The sequence below is a fragment of the Schistocerca piceifrons genome, chromosome 7 (genome assembly GCF_021461385.2).
Source record: "Schistocerca piceifrons isolate TAMUIC-IGC-003096 chromosome 7, iqSchPice1.1, whole genome shotgun sequence".
NCBI classification, from domain to species: domain Eukaryota; kingdom Metazoa; phylum Arthropoda; class Insecta; order Orthoptera; family Acrididae; genus Schistocerca; species Schistocerca piceifrons.
The window spans coordinates 467,262,468-467,285,015 of record NC_060144.1 but is presented as its reverse complement, the minus strand read 5'-3'; the positions used below and the strand labels follow the sequence as shown (position 1 = coordinate 467,285,015).

The 22,548-nt window shown below is 41.6% G+C and overlaps 1 protein-coding gene across 2 annotated transcripts in view; it reads right to left on the bottom strand.

The window, feature by feature from the left end:
• LOC124805047 (formin-like protein 20) overlaps positions 1-22,548 on the bottom strand; it is a 241,223-nt gene that overhangs the window by 171,457 nt on the left and 47,218 nt on the right. For both annotated transcript variants that reach the window (XM_047265467.1, XM_047265468.1), the window contains exons 4-5: positions 11,127-11,302; positions 901-1,098 (exon numbers count right to left, since the gene is read on the bottom strand). In XM_047265467.1, the coding sequence (XP_047121423.1) occupies positions 901-1,098; positions 11,127-11,302 (374 nt within the window). The remainder of the gene's footprint in view (positions 1-900; positions 1,099-11,126; positions 11,303-22,548) is intronic.

The window sequence follows — 22,548 nt, the reverse complement described above, 5'->3', positions numbered from 1 at the left end:
GGAAATAAGCATCCTGTGTGTTCATGAGCTTCCTGTGCAGAAGGTGAATATACTATGCAATAGCTAATGTGACACTAATGTGAACAACACTTGGAACATTGTATCAGACAACTGCTACCATTTTACACAGATGATGTTAGTAAATGGGGCAGCAGCACAATGATATCTACAGCAATAACATAGTATCTCATAGATAAGCTATTGTTAATGATAATACAAAATTTAATGGAAAGAATAATGGTGACCACTTAGCATATAGTTGATAAGGCACTGGGCAGCTGACACGCACAGAAACAAGATTTAAATACCTCATGTGGCTACACTGTCCTAGCACTGCAATCCAATAGCCACTTTTATCGCTTCCATTGTCAATATGCCACAGAGGAGTTACTAGTAATGAAATCTGCTTACAGTATATCTGATTTTTAATTGAGAAAGTAAAAACACAATTTATCAAAAATTAGTAAAAAAAAAAAAATTAAGACAAACTGAGGAATTTATATAAGTGGTTTAGAAAAACAACAAAGGACGTAACTGTAGTTGCCCAGACTTCGATCTGGAACTGCTTTGTCCAATAATAATTTCATTCAAGGCTGTACTGCTTAAATTTCCTTCCAATATTTAATTTCAACATGAGTCCCTTTTTATTACTAACCCTTTGGTCAGCCCTTTGCAACTAAAAAGATTTGCACCACATAAAATAAATTGAGTACATATATGGGTGGGAACTTTGTACATTTGTCTCGTCTCTTTTCCCTGTCATACACTAATTAACCAGACCGTGAGTAGTACAGTGAAAATGGATAATTTATTTTAAGTTTTCTCCTGAAAATGAATACATAAAAAATGGAACAGCAGCAAAAAGTAATTTAAAAACGAAAGTGATAAGTGCAAATTTACCTAAAGTGTCTGGGATATTTCCAAATGTCTTTGAGCTCTTCAGGGGAACAATATTGGTTCTCTCAGACTTAAAACGATCCCGGCTTTCCATTTCAGACTCTTCCTCCTCCTCAGATTCCACATGCGTTGTAGTCTCCGCAGATACATCTTCTGCATTGTTCTTCTCTGTACTGACGGAACCTACACTGTGGTTAGGATCTGAAATAAGACAGATGCTATGATGTAATGAACCATTAATAAAATACAAGACATATTGTGAAAGTCTTTGCATGTCATTGAATGACATGGGATGAAATAATTCAAAAAAATGTGAAACAATGTTATATGATTATTCTGAAGCATTAAGGTATGAATCACTACATTTGCAAAATGTCAAACATATATATATTTTTACGTTTTATACCAGTGGTCATCAAAATGTGGCCAAAATCAGGTACTCATGTGTTCCATGATTCTCAGCTGTATTTCATATAACTAGCCATTTTCCTGCAGCTTTGCCAATGTATGTGTTCAACACATATACTGAACACACCTCCTACTTCCCCCCTCCCCCGTGTCCACCTCTTCCTCAACCTCCCACCTCTACCTATCTACGCCTACTTCTCTCTTTGTTCATTTGCTTTGCCCCCTCCCTTTGACTGCGCCTTCCTTCTCCCCCTCCCTTTGACCATATCCTTCTCCCATCTTTCCATCCCCACCTCTCCTTCTCCCTTTTTCACTGGCCCACCACCCCTCTTCACCTCCCACTGCCTCGTGCATATCCCCTTCCTCTCCTCACTCTGTCCATCTCCTCCTCTACTAATCTCAATCTGTTCCCAGCCATGTTTATCGGAATGTGTAGCCCCTGCAATACAGGTCAATAAAGCAGGATGCTATTACTCCCACAAGATGCCCACAGTGTTGGTACCCGAGACCTGCTGCTTCTATGCCAAATCTGATTGACATCGATGAAGGGATTTGAGAGGAGAGCCCAGACATGAACACTAACACCCTGCTTTATATATACACTCCTGGAAATGGAAAAAAGAACACATTGACACCGGTGTGTCAGACCCACCATACTTGCTCCGGACACTGCGAGAGGGCTGTACAAGTAATGATCACACACACGGCACAGCGGACACACCAGGAACCGCGGTGTTGGCCGTCGAATGGCGCTAGCAGCGCAGCATTTGTGCACCGCCGCCGTCAGTGTCAGCCAGTTTGCCGTGGCATACGGAGCTCCATCGCAGTCTTTAACACTGGTAGCATGCCGCGACAGCGTGGACGTGAACCGTATGTGCAGTTGACGGACTTTGAGCGAGGGCGTATAGTGGGCATGCGGGAGGCCGGGTGGACGTACCGCCGAATTGCTAAACACGTGGGGCGTGAGGTCTCCACAGTACATCGATGTTGTCGCCAGTGGTCGGCGGAAGGTGCACGTGCCCGTCGACCTGGGACCGGACCGCAGCGACGCACGGATGCACGCCAAGACCGTAGGATCCTACGCAGTGCCGTAGGGGACCGCACCGCCACTTCCCAGCAAATTAGGGACACTGTTGCTCCTGGGGTATCGGCGAGGACCATTCGCAACTGTCTCCATGAAGCTGGGCTACGGTCCCGCACACCGTTAGGCCGTCTTCCGCTCACGCCCCAACATCGTGCAGCCCGCCTCCAGTGGTGCCGCGACAGGCGTGAATGGAGGGACGAATGGAGACGTGTCGTCTTCAGCGATGAGAGTCGCTTCTGCCTTGGTGCCAATGACGGTCGTATGCGTGTTTGGTGCCGTGCAGGTGAGCGCCACAATCAGGACTGCATATGACCGAGGCACACAGGGCCAACACCCGGCATCATGGTGTGGGGAGCGATCTCCTACACTGGCCGTACACCACTGGTGATCGTCGAGGAGACACTGAGTAGTGCACGGTACATCCAAACCGTCATCGAACCCATCGTTCTACCATTCCTAGACCGGCAAGGGAACTTGCTGTTCCAACAGGACAATGCACGTCCGCATGTATCCCGTGCCACCCAACGTGCTCTAGAAGGTGTAAGTCAACTACCCTGGCCAGCAAGATCTCCGGATCTATCCCCCATTGAGCATGTTTGGGACTGGATGAAGTGTCGTCTCACGCGGTCTGCACGTCCAGCACGAACGCTGGTCCAACTGGGGCGCCAGGTGGAAATGGCATGGCAAGCCGTTCCACAGGACTACATCCAGCATCTCTACGATCGTCTCCATGGGAGAATAGCAGCCTGCATTGCTGCGAAAGGTGGATATACACTGTACTAGTGCCGACATTGTGCATGCTCTGTTGCCTGTGTCTATGTGCCTGTGGTTCTGTCAGTGTGATCATGTGAGGTATCTGACCCCAGGAATGTGTCAATAAAGTTTCCCCTTCCTGGGACAATGAATTCACGGTGTTCTTATTTCAATTTCCAGGAGTGTATAATACATAATATGCACCTAGGAACTGACAGCCAAATCCAATAACACCAACTAATGTTAAGTGTTTTATTTTTTGAGTGTAGTTGTATTGCTCAGTAACAAACAAAAATAATCAGAGGCAGTAATAATTTAAGATGTACTTAACTTTAAGTGACTACGGTGAATTTGGCCTTGAGCTAAGTAAAGCTAGCTATTTACCTCAGGAGCAGAGTAGTTTATAACATGGACACTGTGTGGGGATGGATTTGAGGATGTGAGAGGGGGAATGTTTTACTATCTGTCTTGCAGTACTGACAACTCACAGGCATGCATGATTAGTATCAATCAGCTGCTATTATATAACTTCTGACATGGAAGTAACATGGATTTGTGGATGCACATTACAGAGACTGTCATCTTCAAATGTGGTACTTATTCATAACCAGGAACATTAAATTAATTAATGATGTTGTCATACAATAATACAACACAGTGAGTACAAGGAAACTGGCATTTAAATATTTTACCAAACTTTTGTGATGGTGTCTTGTACGAATATTGCATTTAAATATTAGTAAAAATACTATCATTAATCAAAGACACACACACACACACACACACACACACACACACACACATAGTAAAATCAACATAGCTTCACAACATGGCTGTACTATCACAACTGTCAGATCACAGATGTTGGCAGCAATCTGAAACAGACCACAGTCAACATCAAGTGATCTGAATAGAGCAGACATCATGTAATCAGTACTTTGGGGCCGCCAGCCAACTAAGCGTGTGTCTACTATCGAATAATCCTATCAATAACAAAAGTGACCAATAATTATATAAACGGAATTATAGAACACAAGCCTGTGAAGTCGAGGTTTTATGCCATCAAATTTTCTCAGTGTAATTACCACCGTATAAATGATTTAGCACAGACAGGGAAGTTTATCCAACACAATGTAGATGTTCATTGCTACTATACTGTGATTAAGATTAGTTTGCACTTGACAGTTAAGAACATGTGTTGCCTTGTATCTGACTGGGCCAATCATACCTTGCAGTAAAGTGTACAAGTCCTGCATGGTTGCAATCTACCTGGCATGTGCTCTGTGTTAGATGTTGGTGTGCCACAACAGATGGCACCGTGTTGCTTTCATCAACTGTCAGACACAAAGTTAAGTTTAATAAGGCTATAATGATAATGATAGTGGAAGATTTTGCATTTAGGAAACACTAAGATGGGGTGAGGAGCCATGGTGATACTTGAAGATGAAAAAGGTGACAAACGCTTGAAAAAGGTGATACAATATTTTAAAAAGGTGATTAAAAGGCGACAAATTATTTCAATAAATAGATGTGGCACAAATAAGTTGTGTTCAGTTTTGATAATTCCCTACCAAGGAGGTCAATTACGAGCGTAATAAATTTATCTATTATGATCTGGAATGGGGTGTGGCCATTCTTTTCTTCACACAAATTTATTAATATATGCAGGTACATTAGTAATTTAGTATAGGTAATTCTATCTCGTTAAATGTAATTCACAAACACTATTTACTTCACATTTTTACAAGTAATGACTTTCCACACATCAGCACTGGAGAAAGATCAACAAAATATTTCTGAAGTACTGTTTCCTAGGAACCTTAGCAAAAGATGAAGTAATCATACTAAACAATGTAAAATCCAGGATGGAATACAGCAATAATGAAAAGGATAGTTGCTACTCACCATATAGCAGAGATACTGAGTCGCAAAAAGGCACAGCAGAAAGGCTGTCACACAATTAGCTATCTGCCAACAAGGCCTTTGTCAAAAATTACACAACATACACACATCAGACAGAAGTCTGGCTCCAGCTGCCAGAGAATGTGGTCGTGTGTGTGTGTGTGTGTGTGTGTGTGTGTGTGTGTGTGTGTGTGTGTGTGTGTGTGTGTGTGTGTGTGTGTGTGCGTGTTGCCTAATGGGACAAAGGCCTCATTGGCCGAAAGCTAATTGTCTGACAGTCTGTTTGTTGTGCTTTTCTGCAATGCAGCATCTCCACTATATGGTGAGTAGCAACTATCCTTTTCATTATATTGTTACACTAATCATATTACATTTTTCTTTTCCCAAGATATTTATGAATGGTTTCAACCTCCCTCTTTCTTGTATAAATTATTTATGCACCCTCAAGTGCCTTTAGACCATTTTTTCGAGTGATTTTTTTCCATTTAGCTGAAGCCTGAGGGAAAAGTTCTTCTCGTGCCTCGTTAGATAGTTGGTGGCCTTTCATCCTCTCTTTCAGAGCAGCTTTATCGAATAGTTAATTGATTATTCCATGTTATTCACCTTTTTAATCCCCTCTTCAAGATAATTTTTGGTTTTGTTTCTCTTTTTGCTTTCCTTTTAATTCAAGTTCTCTTTTCCTTTCACATTCGTTATTGTAAGCAGTATAATTTGCATGTGCTGGCTGTCCATACCTAATGTGCTGTGAGTCAATGGAAAAAAAAAAAAAAAAAAAAAAAATGCGGGAATTGTCCCAAGGCATCCATCACAATCAAAACACTGTTTAAAAATTTTCTGATCATTTTTGCCTTATCTTCTTCTAATACACTATGTGATCAAAAGTATCTGAACACCCCCCCCCCCCCCCCCCCCCAAACTAACTTTTTTCATATTAGTTGCATTGCACTGCCACCTACTGCCAGGCACTCCATATCAGCGACCTCAGTAATCATTAGACATAGTGAGAGAGCAGAATAGGGCACTGTGCAGAACTTACAGACTTCGAATATGATCAGGTGATTGGGTGTCATTTGTGTCATACGTCTGAACACGAGATTTCCACTCCTAAACATCCCTAGGTCCACTGTTTCTGATGTGATAGTGAAGTGGAAACGTGAAGAGACACATACAGCACAAATGTGTACACCCTGACCTCGTCTGTTGACTGACAGAGACCACCAACAGTTGAAGAGGGTCGTAATGTGTAATATGCAGACATTTATCCAGACCATCACACAGGAATTCCAAACTGCATCAGGATACACTGCAAGTACTATGACAGTTAGGCAGGAGGTGAGAAAACTTGGATTTCATGGTCAAGTAGTTGCTCATAAGCCACACATCACACCGGTAAATGCCATAGAATGCCTCACTTGGCGTAAGGAGCATAAACATTGGACGATTGAACAGTGGAAAAACGTTGTGTGGAGTGACGAATCATGGTACACGATGAGGCGATCTGATGGCAGGGTGTGGGTATGGCAAATGCTTGGTGAACGTCATCTGTCAGTGTGTGTAATCCCAAGAGTAAAATTTGGAGGTGGTGCTGTTATGGTGGTGGTGTGTTTTTCACTGAGGGGGCTTCCACCCTTTGTTGTTTTGCATGGCACTTTAACAGTACAGGCCTACATTGATGTTTTAAGCACCTTTTTGCTTCCCACTGTTAAAGAGTAATTCGGGGATGGCGATCGTATCTTTCAACATGATCGAGCTCCTGTTCATAATGCACGGCCTGTTGCGGAGTGGTTACTTGACAACAACATCCCTGTCATAGACTGGCCTGCACAGAGTCCTGACCTGAATCCTACAGAACACCTTTGGGATGTTTTGGAACGCCGACTTCATGCCAGGCCTCACCGACCAACATCCATACCTCTCCTCAGTGTAGCACTCCGTGAAGAACGGGCTGCCATTCCCCAAGAAACCTTCCAGTATCTGATTGAAAATATGCCAGCGAGAGTGGAAGCTGTCATCAAGGCTAAGTGTGAGCCAACATATTGAATTCCAACATTACCGGTGCAGGGTGCCACGAACCTGTGACTTATTTTCAGCCAGGTGTCCAGATACTTTTGATCACATAGTGTATGTACTTCACAATAGACCATCATCTCTCCATGTCCTTGTTGCTATGGGGCAATATAAGAGGACCTTAAACAAGTTTTGAGACATTTGGATACTTTAACTCTATGGATGATGAGTCTCTTATTGAGATGTGCTCCTACCAATAATTGTCAATACTTTTATTACCTGAAACTGGGTAGAACAGACTGGCATGTCCGTCCCGCCAACTAAAACCCGATAAAACATGTGGGATGCATGGGAGAGATGTACTGCAGCATGTGCACATGCACCAAGCATCCAGCAGTTCTCAACCACACTGGTGGATGACTTGAACGTTGTATCGCAAGAACTCCTTACCAATCTTGTGGTCTGAACAGGAAGACATCGCCATCTGTTATGATCACACTCCCTGAACCATGTCCCAACTTTTGTAATGTCCAGGGAACCATCATAAATTGCGCTGAATTCAGTGTAATTATAGTCTTTGAATTAAAGTGTCATTTTTGATCATCTTATTGTGTATTTTTTTGTTACCTTCTGGACTACACTGCAGCAGTTCTTTCTAGGTATGGTCAAAGTTTCAAAGAGCTATGTTACTTGGTAATGACATATCATATGAAAGTTACTTTTGTCCATATGTTTTGCACACCAGTGCATTTATTCTTTAGCAGTTGTGACTACACATTTCCATTTGTAAAAGGTGTTAACATTTAACAGCTTCTGAAGAAGGATAACCTACGTACATTTTTAACCGCTAGAGAATAAATACTTACCATCTGCAAATGTTGGCAGTACCTGACTCCTTCCATACAGTTCACAGGTCCCCTCACAAAGACCACCTGGATCGGCACCCTGACACACTCTCGTGAACCGCGGCATAAACAGTTATATTTAAGCGATTGCAAACAAGTACTCAGCACTTTCTTTACGCTGTATTACTGTTGTCCAGTCAATTTGTTCAGTGCTAAGCACAACCTGTATCTTACATGTTGCTTTATAATGTACTACGTTTCAAACGTGTTTGTTCTTGCTACAATACCTGCCCTGCATGATAAGTGTGTTGTAGCCTACTTTACTGAATGCTATTGCAAGGGCTACACATTGTGAGCATAGCTGGGGCAGGTTGGAATGGACAGAGGAGGTGATGGAAAGGGAGGAGGAAATGGACAGAGGGAGAGGGAGGAGGAAATGGGCAGAGAGGGGAGGAGGGGACATCCCTGAGGCAGGTGGAAAGTGTAGATGGGTGGTGGGCAGGTGGAAAAGGAAGAGGACGAGGTGAAGATGGAAAGGGAGCGAGGGAGATGAAGGTATGGTCAGAGCTAGGGTGGTGACAGTGTAATACGAAACGGGATGGAGGAGATAATGAAACATAAAGTGGAGAGGAGGAGACAAATAGCCATGGGAGGACGAGGTGGACAGACAGTGGGAGGATGAGGTGAGCAGACAGAGGGAGGACAAGGTGGACAGACAGAGGGAGGACGAGGTGGACACAGAGGGGGAGGTGTTCAATACATGTGTCAAATGCATACACAGGTGAAGCTGAGGAGAAAAGGCTAGTTGATAATAAGACTGGTACATATGTGCTCCAAGGTGCTGCCCCACAATGTCAGTATTATTGAAAGAGAGGAGAAAAAAAAAATTACGACCTCTGTTTGATTCCATAAATGCCAGAATCAAGTTTACGAAAATATTTGTTGTCAGCTTGCAGAGACAAAAAGTAATATGCAAGAAATTGAGGTAAAATAACTAAATGTGACATAATTTAAAGGAGCGAAGCAATTTCTGATTTTTTTTTTTTTTTAAATCCACATATCTTTATTTTTTATTTTTTTTTTTGCTGATCTATGACGGGCAGTCAAATGCATACTGAACACCTGTCACAATGGGACCATGGAATGGTAATCACCACAAGTATTATATTAAGAAATTTATTCCACTCGGAGACAAGATGATCAATTTTTGTTTCGTAGAACATGGCCGGCTGCTGATGGCTCCACAACCGTACCAACTATTGCAATCCCTCGTCCGACTGAAACCGACATCCACACGTCTTTCTTCAGGTCGCCAAAGATGTGAAAATCACATGGTGAAACATCTGGGCTGTACAGTAGACGTACTGTTTCCCAACCACAACAATGAAGCACAGCCTTTGGCTGAATGGCAAAGTGTACGGGGTGTTATCGTGCTAAAGGATGATTCCGCCTGACAGCCAGAGGGCAAAAGGCAAAGCCAACAGTGAGAACATGCCACACCTCCCACGCCAAAGAAATCCAAAACTGTACACATGAGTTTTGGTAAGGGCATGATGACCTTCTCCTTCAACTGCAGGAGCCCTCTGTTGGCCAAGTTCCTTGAGTGTGGAACCACAATCAATGCGCAGCACTATGAAGACTTTGCAGAAACTGTGATGTGCCATAAAGTCAAAATGCCCAGCAACGTTGTCAGATGGAATCATCCTGTTGCATGATAAAGTTCACCCTCACATTGCCAATCAGACGAAGGCTACACTTCAGCAACTTGGTTGGGAAACACTGCAATATCCTCTGTATAGCCCAAAACTTTCATGTAGGATTTCCACATCTCTTGCGCCCCGAAGAAAGATGTGTGTGGATGTTGGTTTCAGTTGGACGAAGAAGAGTAAGTGTGGGTGCAGTTGTGGATCCGTCAGTAGCTGCTGCATTCTATGAAACAGGAATTGACCGTCTCTTCTCCATGTGGGATGTATGTCTCAACGCATGTGACGATTATTACTTTTGAACGGAACCATTCCATGGTCCCGCTGTAGAGGATGTTCAGGTTTCATTTGATTGCTCCTTATATTTGCTTTTCCTTACACAACCAGCCACTCTTTTTCCATATTTCTGTATTTATCTTTCTTCAGGTTATTGACGTACACTTTGTATGCCATTCCTGACAGCTTCTTTTTTGGGGGACTCAATTCTAAGCAGGACTCATCACTGAAGACAATTATACTCCAGACCAAGCGATTCCAACCTGAAGATATGTTTGGAGATGCCCCAGACAGTGATCAGATACCAACCTGAATGTTGCCCACCATGTGGCCCAACAACGAGGAGTGGTGGTCTGGGATGAAATTCCTTTTCAAAACAGAACACCTTTAGTAGTCACCTGCAGCACTTTACAGCACAGTGGTGTGTCAACAATATTCTATGCCCTCCACGGTAAGCCACCCTGAGCTTACATTTCAGCAAGATTACGCCTGCTGCAGATGGCGAGAGCTTCTATGGTTTATCTTCATGCCTACCAAACTCTATCTTGGCAAGAAAGGTTGCTAGAGCTCTCCCAACAGAGAACATTTGGAGTATTATAGCAGGATCCTCCAGCCAGCTTGTGACTGACAATCTAACATGCCAACTGCACAGAATGTGATACAATGTCCCTCAGGAGGACACCCAACAACTCTTCAATCCATGTCAAGCGAAATAATTGCTTGCATAAGGCCCAGAGGTGGACCAACATGTTGCTGACTTGCGCAATTTGTGAGGCTCTTTCTCTTGAATAACTCATAAAAAATTTTTCTGAAATAGTAATCATTTGTTTATCTCTATATGCACATCACATCTACTGATTTCAATTCCATTCATGTGATTCCTCTGTGGTACTTTTTTTGGGTGTATTTACAGTTGGATAAATGGAGGACAGAAAAAGTAGAAATGAGTAACAATTTAATATGGAAAATAAGAATTCGAGCTTCAGTGTAGGGGGTCACCTAAAGATTTCTAGTGCACTTTACTACTAGTGTCATCATAACAAATGAAAATGAAGGATATATAATACCAAAAATAATCACTTATTGACAATATAATGTAAATGGATAGATAAAAAATATAATCTATCCATTTACATTATAAAGATAAAAGAGAGCAAGAGAGGTCTAGCTGTCCTTCAGCTTACTCTTCACATACTTCAGAGCTACATTTTAGGTATTGACAAACAAGCAATGGATAAATATGAACAATACCTGTGGTTTCTGGTTCTGCAGTTACTTTCTCTATTTCTGTGCCAAAAGTGGATTGTTCTTCAACAAGTTTCTGCTGGCTAACATCAGCACTTTCTTGTATTTCTGAATCTAAGTCATCAAGGCCATCAGTTACACCCAAATCTAAAATATCATCTTCAGCTGGCTCATCAGTTTCTCTGAAAATAAGAAAACAATGTATATTCATGAGCCCTAATAAGTGTATGGAAACCATTTGCAGTAACAGGTATTTCAAGAGATAGATCAACAGCAAACCTTTTAAACCTTACACATTAAGTGCCCAATTTACTTTTTTTTAAGAGAGAGAGAGAGAGAGAGAGAGAGAGAGAGAGAGAGAGAGAGGGGGGGGGGGGGGGGAGAGAGAGAGAGAGAGAGAGAGAGAGAGAGAGAGAGAGAGAGAGAGAGAGAGAGAGAGAGAGAAATGAAACTAACTCTTTGTGTACAAATAGGAATAAATTACTCCTCAGATGAGATGGATATTTCACCTCAACTCTGTGTTCAATGTGTATCTGACTGACTTCTAAGTCCACTCTCCAGCACCTGTTTCTACTTCCCCGTTAGAATAATAATAATAATAATAATAATAATAATAATAATAATAATAATAAACCCTGTGGAGGCCCGGGAAAAGAATAGGCCTCCGGTATGTTCTGCCAGTCGTAAAAGGCGATGAAAAGAACAAACCACTAATAGGGCTAACCCCCCTTTTAGTGTGATTAGTTGGTTCAGGACAGAACTAACGAAGCCTCGGACAAGCGCTGTCATGGTCGGGGACGACACTTGAACCCTATGCCCGCCCACAATGGTAACGACACTGCTAGCCACGCGGAAAATGATTTAAATCCAAATAGGGGTGTTTTGCAGGATATGTTTCCTGCAACCACTCTAGAAGGAAAACAAAGACAGAGGATGGTCATATGACGTTAACAGACACCTCATGTTCTGTTATTACCAAGCAACAAACTTAGGAACCAACACAACTGGATACAGATCACAAGTATACACAACATTTATTATCAGATACCCAGAATTAAAATTTTTAACAGAACAACAACTAGCTGATCAAATCCGTGTAATAATAAAAAATTACAGGATACCCCAGTCATAATTAGAAAACATCAAACAACAAGTACAACAAATACTAGAATAAAATAATGTGCAATCAGAAGAAGAAGAAAATACAGTAATGGAATCAAACATCCCAGAGCAAACAAACAAAGAACACCACGCATCAATTAAACAATCAGCGGAAAATGACATCTTAAGACGGCCACCAGAACAAGCACAAATAGAACATGAAGTGACACACATGTTAGATATAGAAGGAAAATTTCAGCTAACATATATAGAATACAAAGACACAAATACAGACATTAGACCATTCTTGCATAGACCACTAAATAACCCACAAGTCGAAACAACAATAACGACTATCAACACAATCATACACAACAAAATAAATGAAAATACAACTATGGAAGAGTTACTACTACTGGTTTATATAGGAGCACTCACTACACTAAATATACACACTAGGCAGAGATCAGAACAAACCAACACACAGAAGAAACCCACAAAACCAGCATGGCAACACAGGCTACAGATCAGAATAGAAAAACTGAGAAAAGACATCGGACAGCTAACACAATTTATAAGAAATGAAATATCAGAAAAAAAACAAAAAAGGTTAGGTAAAATCTCACAACAAGAAGCGATAGAGCAATCAGATGAAAAGAAGCAGAAATTACAAGCATTGGCCAAACGACTTAGAAGATACAAAAAAAGTGAATATAGAAGGAAACAAAACCAAACATTCAACACAAACCAAAAGAAATTTTACCAGACAATAGATAACACACACATTAAAATAGACAATCCACCAAACATAACAGACATGGAACACTTCTGGAGCAACACAATGTCAAACCCGGTACAACATAACAGGCATGCATGGTGGATACAAGCAGAAACAGACACATACAAGATGATACCACAAATGCCCGAAGTGATAATTTTGCAACATGAGGTCACCCGAGCAATTAATTCTACGCACAATTGGAAAGCCCCTGGAAAAGATAAAATAGCAAATTTCTGGCTAAAGAAGTTCACCTCAACACATTCACATCTAACCAAGTTTTATTTACATTCCCTCCGCAAACATGCCTTCGCCCTAGCCAGATTACACTCCCATATTTTATTTTCTCAGGCTTGTCTGACATTTGGCATTACCCCCAAAGACCTCACACTTAAAGTTCCCATCTCTGGCTGTAACCCTTCTTTCCATCAGTCCCTATACCAGTTCCAAACAAAACAATCCATTGCCCTCACACACTTACATCTTTCAACTACACATCAACTCAGCCAATGAACACACACGTCAACTCCCATCCTTAATAAAAGTCCTCAATCTTTCCTCTCCCACATCCACACCAGCTGTTCAGAGCATCCTACTACAGCCTAACCGCAAATTAGAACAGCATGCCACCCTCCACCTCAAAAAACTATCCAATCTCCTGGTTTCCCACCTCCGGAAAGGCAACTCACTCACCCTTCACAACCTTTCCAGCAAACCTCAACCTCCTCTCATTGCACACAGACCCAGTCTCTCCCATCTACTCAATCTCCCACTTCCAGCTCCACTCCCCCCAAAACCTCAAAATTCCACACAATCTGGAACCACAACACTCTAATTCAGTAGTTAACCTTTCCTCCAAACCTCTTTCCCAGTCCGAAATCTCTGTCCTATCCAAAGGCCTCACCTTCAGCCCCACTCCCAGATTCAACCAAACAGCCCTTGTCAAAGATTTACTGTCCTACACCCGTACTCTCTGCTGGAAATATCACTTTGCCACGAAGAAAAATGATGCTAATCCTACTCCTAATGATCCAACTCCCCAAGACACTATCCAAATTGAACCCTGCCTGGAACAGTTCCGTCCTCCGTCACAGCGGGACCCACCTCCTGTTCCTCAAAATCACCCTCTCCAAACCTTCCAGGAATTTCTGACTTCCAGCCTTGCCTCTCAATCCTTCTTAAAAAACCTTAATCCCACTCCCAACATCACCACTGCTGAAGCCCAGGCTATCCGTGATCTGAAGGCTGACCGATCCATCGTCATTCTTCTGGCGGACAAGGGTTCCACGACCGTGGTACTTGATCGTCGGGAGTATGTGGCTGAAGGACTTCGTCAGCTTTCAGACAACACTACATACAAAGTTTGCCAAGGTAATCCCATTCCTGATGTCCAGGCGGAGCTTCAAGGAATCCTCAGAACCTTAGGCCCCCTACAAAACCTTTCACCTCACTCCATCAACCTCCTGACCCCACCAACACCCCGCACCCCTACCTTCTACCTTCTTCCTAAAATTCACAAACCCAATCATCCCGACTGCCCCATTGTAGCTGGTTACCAAGCCCCCACAGAACGTATCTCTGTCTACGTAGATCAACACCTTCAACCCATTACATGCAGTCTCCCATCCTTCATCAAAGACACCAACCACTTTCTCGAACCTTGGAATCCTTACACACTCTGTTACCCCCGGAAACCATCCTTGTAACCATTGATGCCACTTCCTTATACACAAATATTCCGCACGTCCAGGGCCTCGCTGCGATGGAGCACTTCCTTTCACGCCGATCACCAGCCACCCTACCAAAAACCTCTTTCCTCATTACCTTAGCCAGCTTCATCCTGACCCACAACTTCTTCACTTTCGAAGGCCAGACATACCAACAATTAAAGGGAACAGCCATGGGTACCAGGAAGGCCCGCTCGTACGCCAACCTATTCATGGGTCACTTAGAGGAAGCCTTCTTGGTTACCCAGGCCTGCCAACCCAAAGTTTGGTACAGATTTACTGATGACATCTTCATGATCTGGACTCACAGTGAAGAAGAACTCCACAATTTCCTCTCCAACCTCAACTCCTTTGGTTCCATCAGATTCACCTGGTCCTACTCCAAATCCCATGCCACTTTCCTTGACGTTGACCTCCACCTGTCCAATGGCCAGCTTCACACGTCTGTCCACATCAAACACACCAACAAGCAACAGTACCTCCATTATGACAGCTGCCACCCATTCCACATCCAACGGTCCCTTCCCTACAGCCTAGGTCTTCGTGGCAAACAAATCTGCTCCAGTCCGGAATCCCTGAACCATTACACCAACAACCTGAAAACAGCTTTCGCATCCTGCAACTTCCCTCCCGACCTGGTACAGAGGCAAATAACCAGAGCCACTTCCTCATCCCCTCAAACCCAGAATCCCCCACAGAAGAACCCCAAAAGTGCCCCACTTGTGACAGGATACTTTCCGGGACTGGACCAGACTCTGAATGTGGCTCTCCAGCAGGGATACAACTTCCTCAAATCCTGCCCTGAAATGAGATCCATCCTTCATGATATCCTCCCCACTCCGCCAAGAGTGTCTTTCCGCCGTCCACCTAACCTTCGTAACCTGTTAGTTCATCCCTATGAAATCCCCAAACCACCTTCCTTACCCTCTGGCTCCTATCCTTGTAACCGCCCCCGGTGCAAAACCTGTCCCATGCACCCTCCCACCACCATCTACTCCAGTCCTGTAACCCGGAAGGTGTACACGATCAAAGGCAGAGCCACGTGTGAAAGCACCCACGTGATTTACCAACTGACCTGCCTACACTGTGATGCATTCTATGTGGGAATGACCAGCAACAAACTGTCCATTCGCATGAATGGACACATGCAGACAGTGTTTGTTGGTAATGAGGATCACCCTGTGGCTAAACATGCCTTGGTGCACAGCCAGCACATCTTGGCACAGTGTTACACCGTCCGGGTTATCTGGATACTTCCCACCAACACCAACCTATCCGAACTCCGGAGATGGGAACTTGCCCTTCAGTATATCCTCTCTTCTCGTTATCCGCCAGGCCTCAATCTCCGCTAATTTCAAGTTGCCGCCACTCATACCTCACCTGTCTTTCAACAACATCTTTGTCTCTGTACTTCCGCCTCGACTGACATCTCTGACCAAACTCTTTGCCTTTACAAATGTCTGCTTGTGTCTGTGTATGTGCGGACGAATATGGGTGTGTGTGCGAGTGTATACCTGTCCTTTTTTCCCCCTAAGGTAAGTCTTTCTGCTCCCGGGATTGGAATGACTCCTTACCCTCTCCCTTAAAACCCACATCCTTTCGTCTTTCCCTCTCCTTTCCTCTTTCCTGATGAAGCAACCGTTTGTCGCGAAAGCTTGAATTTTGTGTGTATGTTTGTGTTGGTTTGTGTGTCTATCGACCTGCCAGCACTTTCGTTTGGTAAGTCACATCACCTTTGTTTTTAGAGATAAATTATTTAACAGTTACATTGCAGACCCATACACATTCCCTGATACACTTACACATGGAATAACTTATCTGAAACCTAAAGACCAAGCAGACACACCAAACCCAGCCAAATATCGCCCCATAACATGCCTACCAACAATATACAAAATATTTACTTCAGTCATTAACAGAAGTTAACGACACATACGACAAAGAACAAAATTATAAATGAAGAACAAAAAGGCTGTTGCAAAGGAGCACGAGGATGTAAAGAGCAACTGATAATAGATGCAGAGGTGACATATCAAGCTAAAATTAAACAAAGGTCACTACACTACGTATACATTGATTACCAAAAAGCTTTTGATAGTGTACCCCACTCATGGTTACTACAAATATTGGAAATATACAAAGCAGATCCTAAATTGATACAGTTCCTAAACATAGTAATGAAAAACTGGAAAACCACACTTAATATCCAAACAAATTCAAATAATATCACATCACAGCCAATACAGATTAAGCGTGGAATATACCAAGGAGACTCAGTAAGTCCTTTCTGGTTCTGCCTTGCTCTGAACCCATTATCCAACATGCCAAATAATACAAATTATGGATACAATATTACTGGAACATACCAACACAAAATCACACATTTGCTATACATGGATGATCTAAAACTACTGGCAGCAACAAATCAACAAGTCAACCAGTTACTAAAGATAACAGAAGGATTCAGTAATTATATAAATATGGCTTTTGGAACAGACAAATGTAAGAAAAATAGCATAGTCAAGGGAAAACACACTAAACAAGAAGATTACATATTGGATAACCACAGCGACTGCATAAAAGCGATGGAAAAAACAGATGCCTATAAATATCTGGGATACAGACAAAAAATAGGAATAGATAATACAAATATTAAAGAAGAACTAAAAGAAAAATATAGACAAAGACTAACAAAAATACTGAAAACAGAATTGACAGCAAGAAACAAGACAAAAGATATAAATACCTATGCTATACCAATATTGGCCTACTCATTTGGAGTAGTGAAATGGAGTAACACAGACCTAGAAGCACTCAATACACTTACACGATCACAATGCCACAAATATAGAATACATCACATACATTCAGCAACAGAAAGATTCACATTAAGCAGAGAGGAAGGAGGAAGGGGCTTTATCGACATAAAAAACCTACATTATGGACAGGTAGACAATTTAAGAAAATTCTTTATAGAACAAGCAGAAACTAGCAAAATACACAAAGCAATCACTCATATAAATACATCGGCTACACCACTGCAATTTCATAACCACTTCTACAACCCTTTAGATCACATAACATCAACAGATACGAAGAAAGTAAATTGGAAAAAGAAAACACTAAACGGCAAGCACTTGTATCATCTAACACAGCCACACATCGATCAAGACGCATCCAACACATGGCTAAGAAAAGGCAATGTATACAGCAAGACGGAAGGATTCATGATTGCAATACAGGGTCAAACAATAAACACCAGATATTACAGCAAGCATACTATTAAAGATCCCAATACCACAACAGATAAACAGAATACCCCAGAAGACATGACAATGTAGCAAAAATAATACATCAACAACTTGCCATACAACATAAACTAATAAAACAACACGTTCCCACATACAAGTATGCACCACAAAATGTACTGGAGAATGATGAATACAAATTATACTGGAACAGAACCATTATAACAGATAAAACAACACCACATAACAAACCTGACATCATACGCACCAATAAAAAGAAGAAATTAACACAACTAATCGAAATGTCCATACCCAATACAACAAATATACAGAAGAAAACAGGAGAAAACAGGAGAAAAAATTGAAAAATACATCCAACTGGCTGAGGAAGTCAAAGACATGTGGCATCAGGATAAAGTTGACATCATACCAATTATACTATCAACTACAGGAGTCATACCACACAATATCCACCAGTACATCAACACAATACAGCTACATCCAAACATATATATACAACTACAGAAATCTGTAAGTATTGATACATGTTCAATTACCCGAAAGTTCCTAAATGCAATGTAACATATACCATACAGTTAAAAGGAAGTCACGCTTGATCAAGGTCCGCGTCACTTTCCATTTTTAACCAGACATAACGTCTGAGACAGGAAAGAGAAATAATAATAATAATAAAATAATAATAATATCATTCTTTACAATTGGAAAAAAAAAAAACCAATCAAATATAAATAGACTCCAAATAAAGTTCCTGAATGAAATTTCTAACCTCTTTAATTAAAATATGATAGTCGTAAGACATACCTACAGTACTCTTCAACTATATAACATTAATGGAAATTTCTGGATAGAGCAATATGTAAAATAAGGAAAAGGCAACAGCTAACCTAAGTAGACTGATGCATGGAGCACTGAAGCACACAATGCATGAATGCTGTTTTCTATCATGTGTTTCTGTGCTCCGTGCATTGATCCTCTACAGGTGAATAAGAATTTGGAATGAACAATTTTAAAAAATCAAGTATCATAAACACAACTGGGAAGAAAGAAGCAGTGTACTGAGGCCAGACAGTTGCAAACTAAAAATTGCTGTATGTCAAATATCTGAAAATCTAGCAGATGCAAAAATACAAATTAATCTCTTGGACAGACACCAGTACAGTATGTTCAAAAATCTCTCTAGAAAATAAACTTTATCACTAACATACAAAAATAGCCTTTTTTCACACTGGTGAAATAGAAAAGTCAACAAGTTCATGTATGTAGGACAGATAAAATGGATTATAAAAATCTGCCATAATGAAAGAATTTACAAAATGGAAAGAGCATACATAATAACAAGAAACATTCACAATTATAAGTAGATATCAAGAAATCCAAAAAATAATACATTACAGCAAAGTAGTGAAACAAGAATGCCTCTACCCAAGCAAATGCCTAGGACTTAATTACAAATTAGATAAACTCATGAGAAAATTGTACAACAATGAAATATACCAAAATACAGAAAACATAACAGAAACAATACGGAAAAGGGGAACGATACTTTCTGGACATCTATACAGGATGAAAGACAATAGGTTGACAAAATAAATCTTTATGTGATTCTGGGAAAAGAAGTTTATAATACACATAGCCAAGAAGTTAAAGAAGATTTAGAAATATGCAGGATACAAGCACAAGAAGCAGCAAAAGAGGTATTTTCAGAAAAAAGAAGTTAGAGATGTTTCAAGTCAGAAACAGTAAGAGAACATGTGTAAAGTGGTCTGAAGAAAGAATACTTATGGTGAAAGTATGGAAGAAGATTGGGAGAAAAGGAAAGAAAAGAGCAAATGAGAAGGAATTGAAACTGGGAAAAATGGATATACTGAGTCTGAAATTTCAGCGGTAGTTCAGAAGTTTTGCATCCACACATTTCCTGACTTTCACTACATTTATTTGACTAACCTATTACCCACAGCACATTCCATCTCAAATATAACACTTGACCCTATGATTTGTCCTCCATTAATCATGTCTGTTATGTGCATGCCAATAACAGAATGCAGCATGTTGGATATAGAGGCTATATTATATCATTTAAATTTACTTGAAATACATTTGTTTGAGACATTGTCATATTCAAAACAAGAGTGCTGGTTCATCTTAAGTGTAATATTTTGTTTTTCAAGTTTTGTCATTTTCCAATAAGATGCACCCTGATTCACAATGTTTTCCTGCATGACTGAATGGTTTGTTTCCTTGCTTCTAGCTGAGTTTCAGTTTCATCCCACTCACAAGTTTTTGCCATCTGACCCAATAATCATCTTCAAGTACTTTGAACAGTGGTCTTATGTATGCTTGTTGAACTGACTGCAGCCACATTGAAAGGGATTGTTGGTGTTGGGCTCCCATATCGAAGGGCTTAAATGCCAATACTCATTATCTTCTTCTCTGTGCCAGTGTCATTATCAGATGAAATACACTTGTCTTTGACATTTTCTGGCTATTATGGAGGAGATGATCAACAGAATCTTAATAAATCAATTACTGAATCTGTAGCCCTCTATAACTGAAATCTCTGTAGTTTATAAATTTTCTAGTATGCTTATTTCAATATATAATTAAGCTGCACCAGAAATTTTAAACATGAATCATGTTACTGATATTGTATCAAATTTTATGATTATATTCCAAATAGAGCTGGGTAACAATTGTTTTATTAATTTTTTATGAACATGCTTTAACAGTTGTTAGATTTCTTTTTTTTAATGGCTCCAAAACATTTCTTGTTTTTTAATGGCTTCATAACCACCCACAACTGCCAATTTCTTGGTGTAATCTCAGTACAACTGAGGCAAACACTCAATAATTTTATTGAGAATAAACCAAGAAGGTGACAGCTGCAGCAATTGTGAGGGGAAAAAAGTCTATGTAGAAATATGCGGCATAAGAGGAACCAAGGCTTCTTAAATAAAGAAGCAAATACCCTTATGGAACTTCCTGGCAGATTAAAACTGTGTGCCGGACCGAGACTCGAACTTGGGACCTTTGCCTTTCGCGGGCAAGTGCTCTACTACCAGAGCTACCCAAGCACAACTCACACCCCGTCCATACAGCTTTACTCCTGCCAGTACCTCGTGTCATACCTTCCAAACTTTACAGAAGCTCTCCCGCGAACCTTGCATTCTGGAAACATCCCCCAGGCTGTGGCTAAGCCATGTCTCCGCAATATCCTTTCTTTCAGGAGTGCTAGTTCTGCAAGGTTCGCAGGAGAGCTTCTGTAAAGTTTGGAAGGTAGGAGACAAGGTACTGGCAGAAGTAAAGCTGTGAGGACGGGGTGAGAGTCATGCTTCGGTAGCTCAGTTGGTAGAGCACTTGCCCGCGAAAGGCAAAGGTCCCGAGTTCGAGTCTCAGTCCAGCACACAGTTTTAATCTTCCAGGAAGTTCCATATCAACGCACACTCTGCTGCAGAGTGAAAATCTCATTCTGGAAACATACACTTATGGCTCTCTACTTCATAACAAAAGGAAGGAAGATTAGGGTTTAACATCCTATCAACAGCAAAGTCATTAGAGAGCACAAGGTCCTACTTTTCCAGGATGGGGAAGGAAATCTGTTGTGACCTTTCAAAGGAACCTTTAATCTCTCAAACTTTCAAGTTTTGGAATCAGGGACATTTGAGAACTTTCTTACAGTACAGCAGCAATTAGGGTCTGAACAAGGTCCGAGAGTTCCAAGTCAGAAACTATATACACTGTATAATAGAGGGAAACATTCCACGTGGGAAAAATTATATATAAAAACAAAGATGAGGTGACTTACCGAACGAAAGCGCTGGCAGGTCGATAGACACACAAACAAACACAAACATACACACAAAATTCAAGCTTTCGCAACAAACTGTTGCCTCATCAGGAAAGAGGGAAGGAGAGGGAAAGACGAAAGGAAGTGGGTTTTAAGGGAGAGGGTAAGGAGTCATTCCAATCCCGGGAGCGGAAAGACTTACCTTAGGGGGAAAAAAAGGACAGGTATACACTCGCGCACACACACACACACACATATCCATCCGCACATACAGACACAAGCAGACATATTTAAAGACAAAGAGTTTGGGCAGAGATGTCAGTCGAGGCGGAAGTGTAGAGGCAAAGAAGTTGTTGAAAGACAGGTGAGGTATGAGTGGCGGCAACTTGAAATTAGCGGAGATTGAGGCGTGGCGGATAACGAGAAGAGAGGATATACTGAAGGGCAAGTTCCCATCTCCGGAGTTCGGATAGGTTGGTGTTGGTGGGAAGTATCCAGATAACCCGGACGGTGTAACACTGTGCCAAGATGTGCTGGCTGTGCACCAAGGCATGTTTAGCCACAGGGTGATCCTCATTACCAACAAACACTGTCTGCCTGTGTCCATTCATGCGAATGGACAGTTTGTTGCTGGTCATTCCCACATAGAATGCATCACAGTGTAGGCAGGTCAGTTGGTAAATCACGTGGGTGCTTTCACACAACCTGACAACAGCTTTCGCATCCCGCAACTACCCTCCCGACCTGGTACAGAGGCAAATAACCAGAG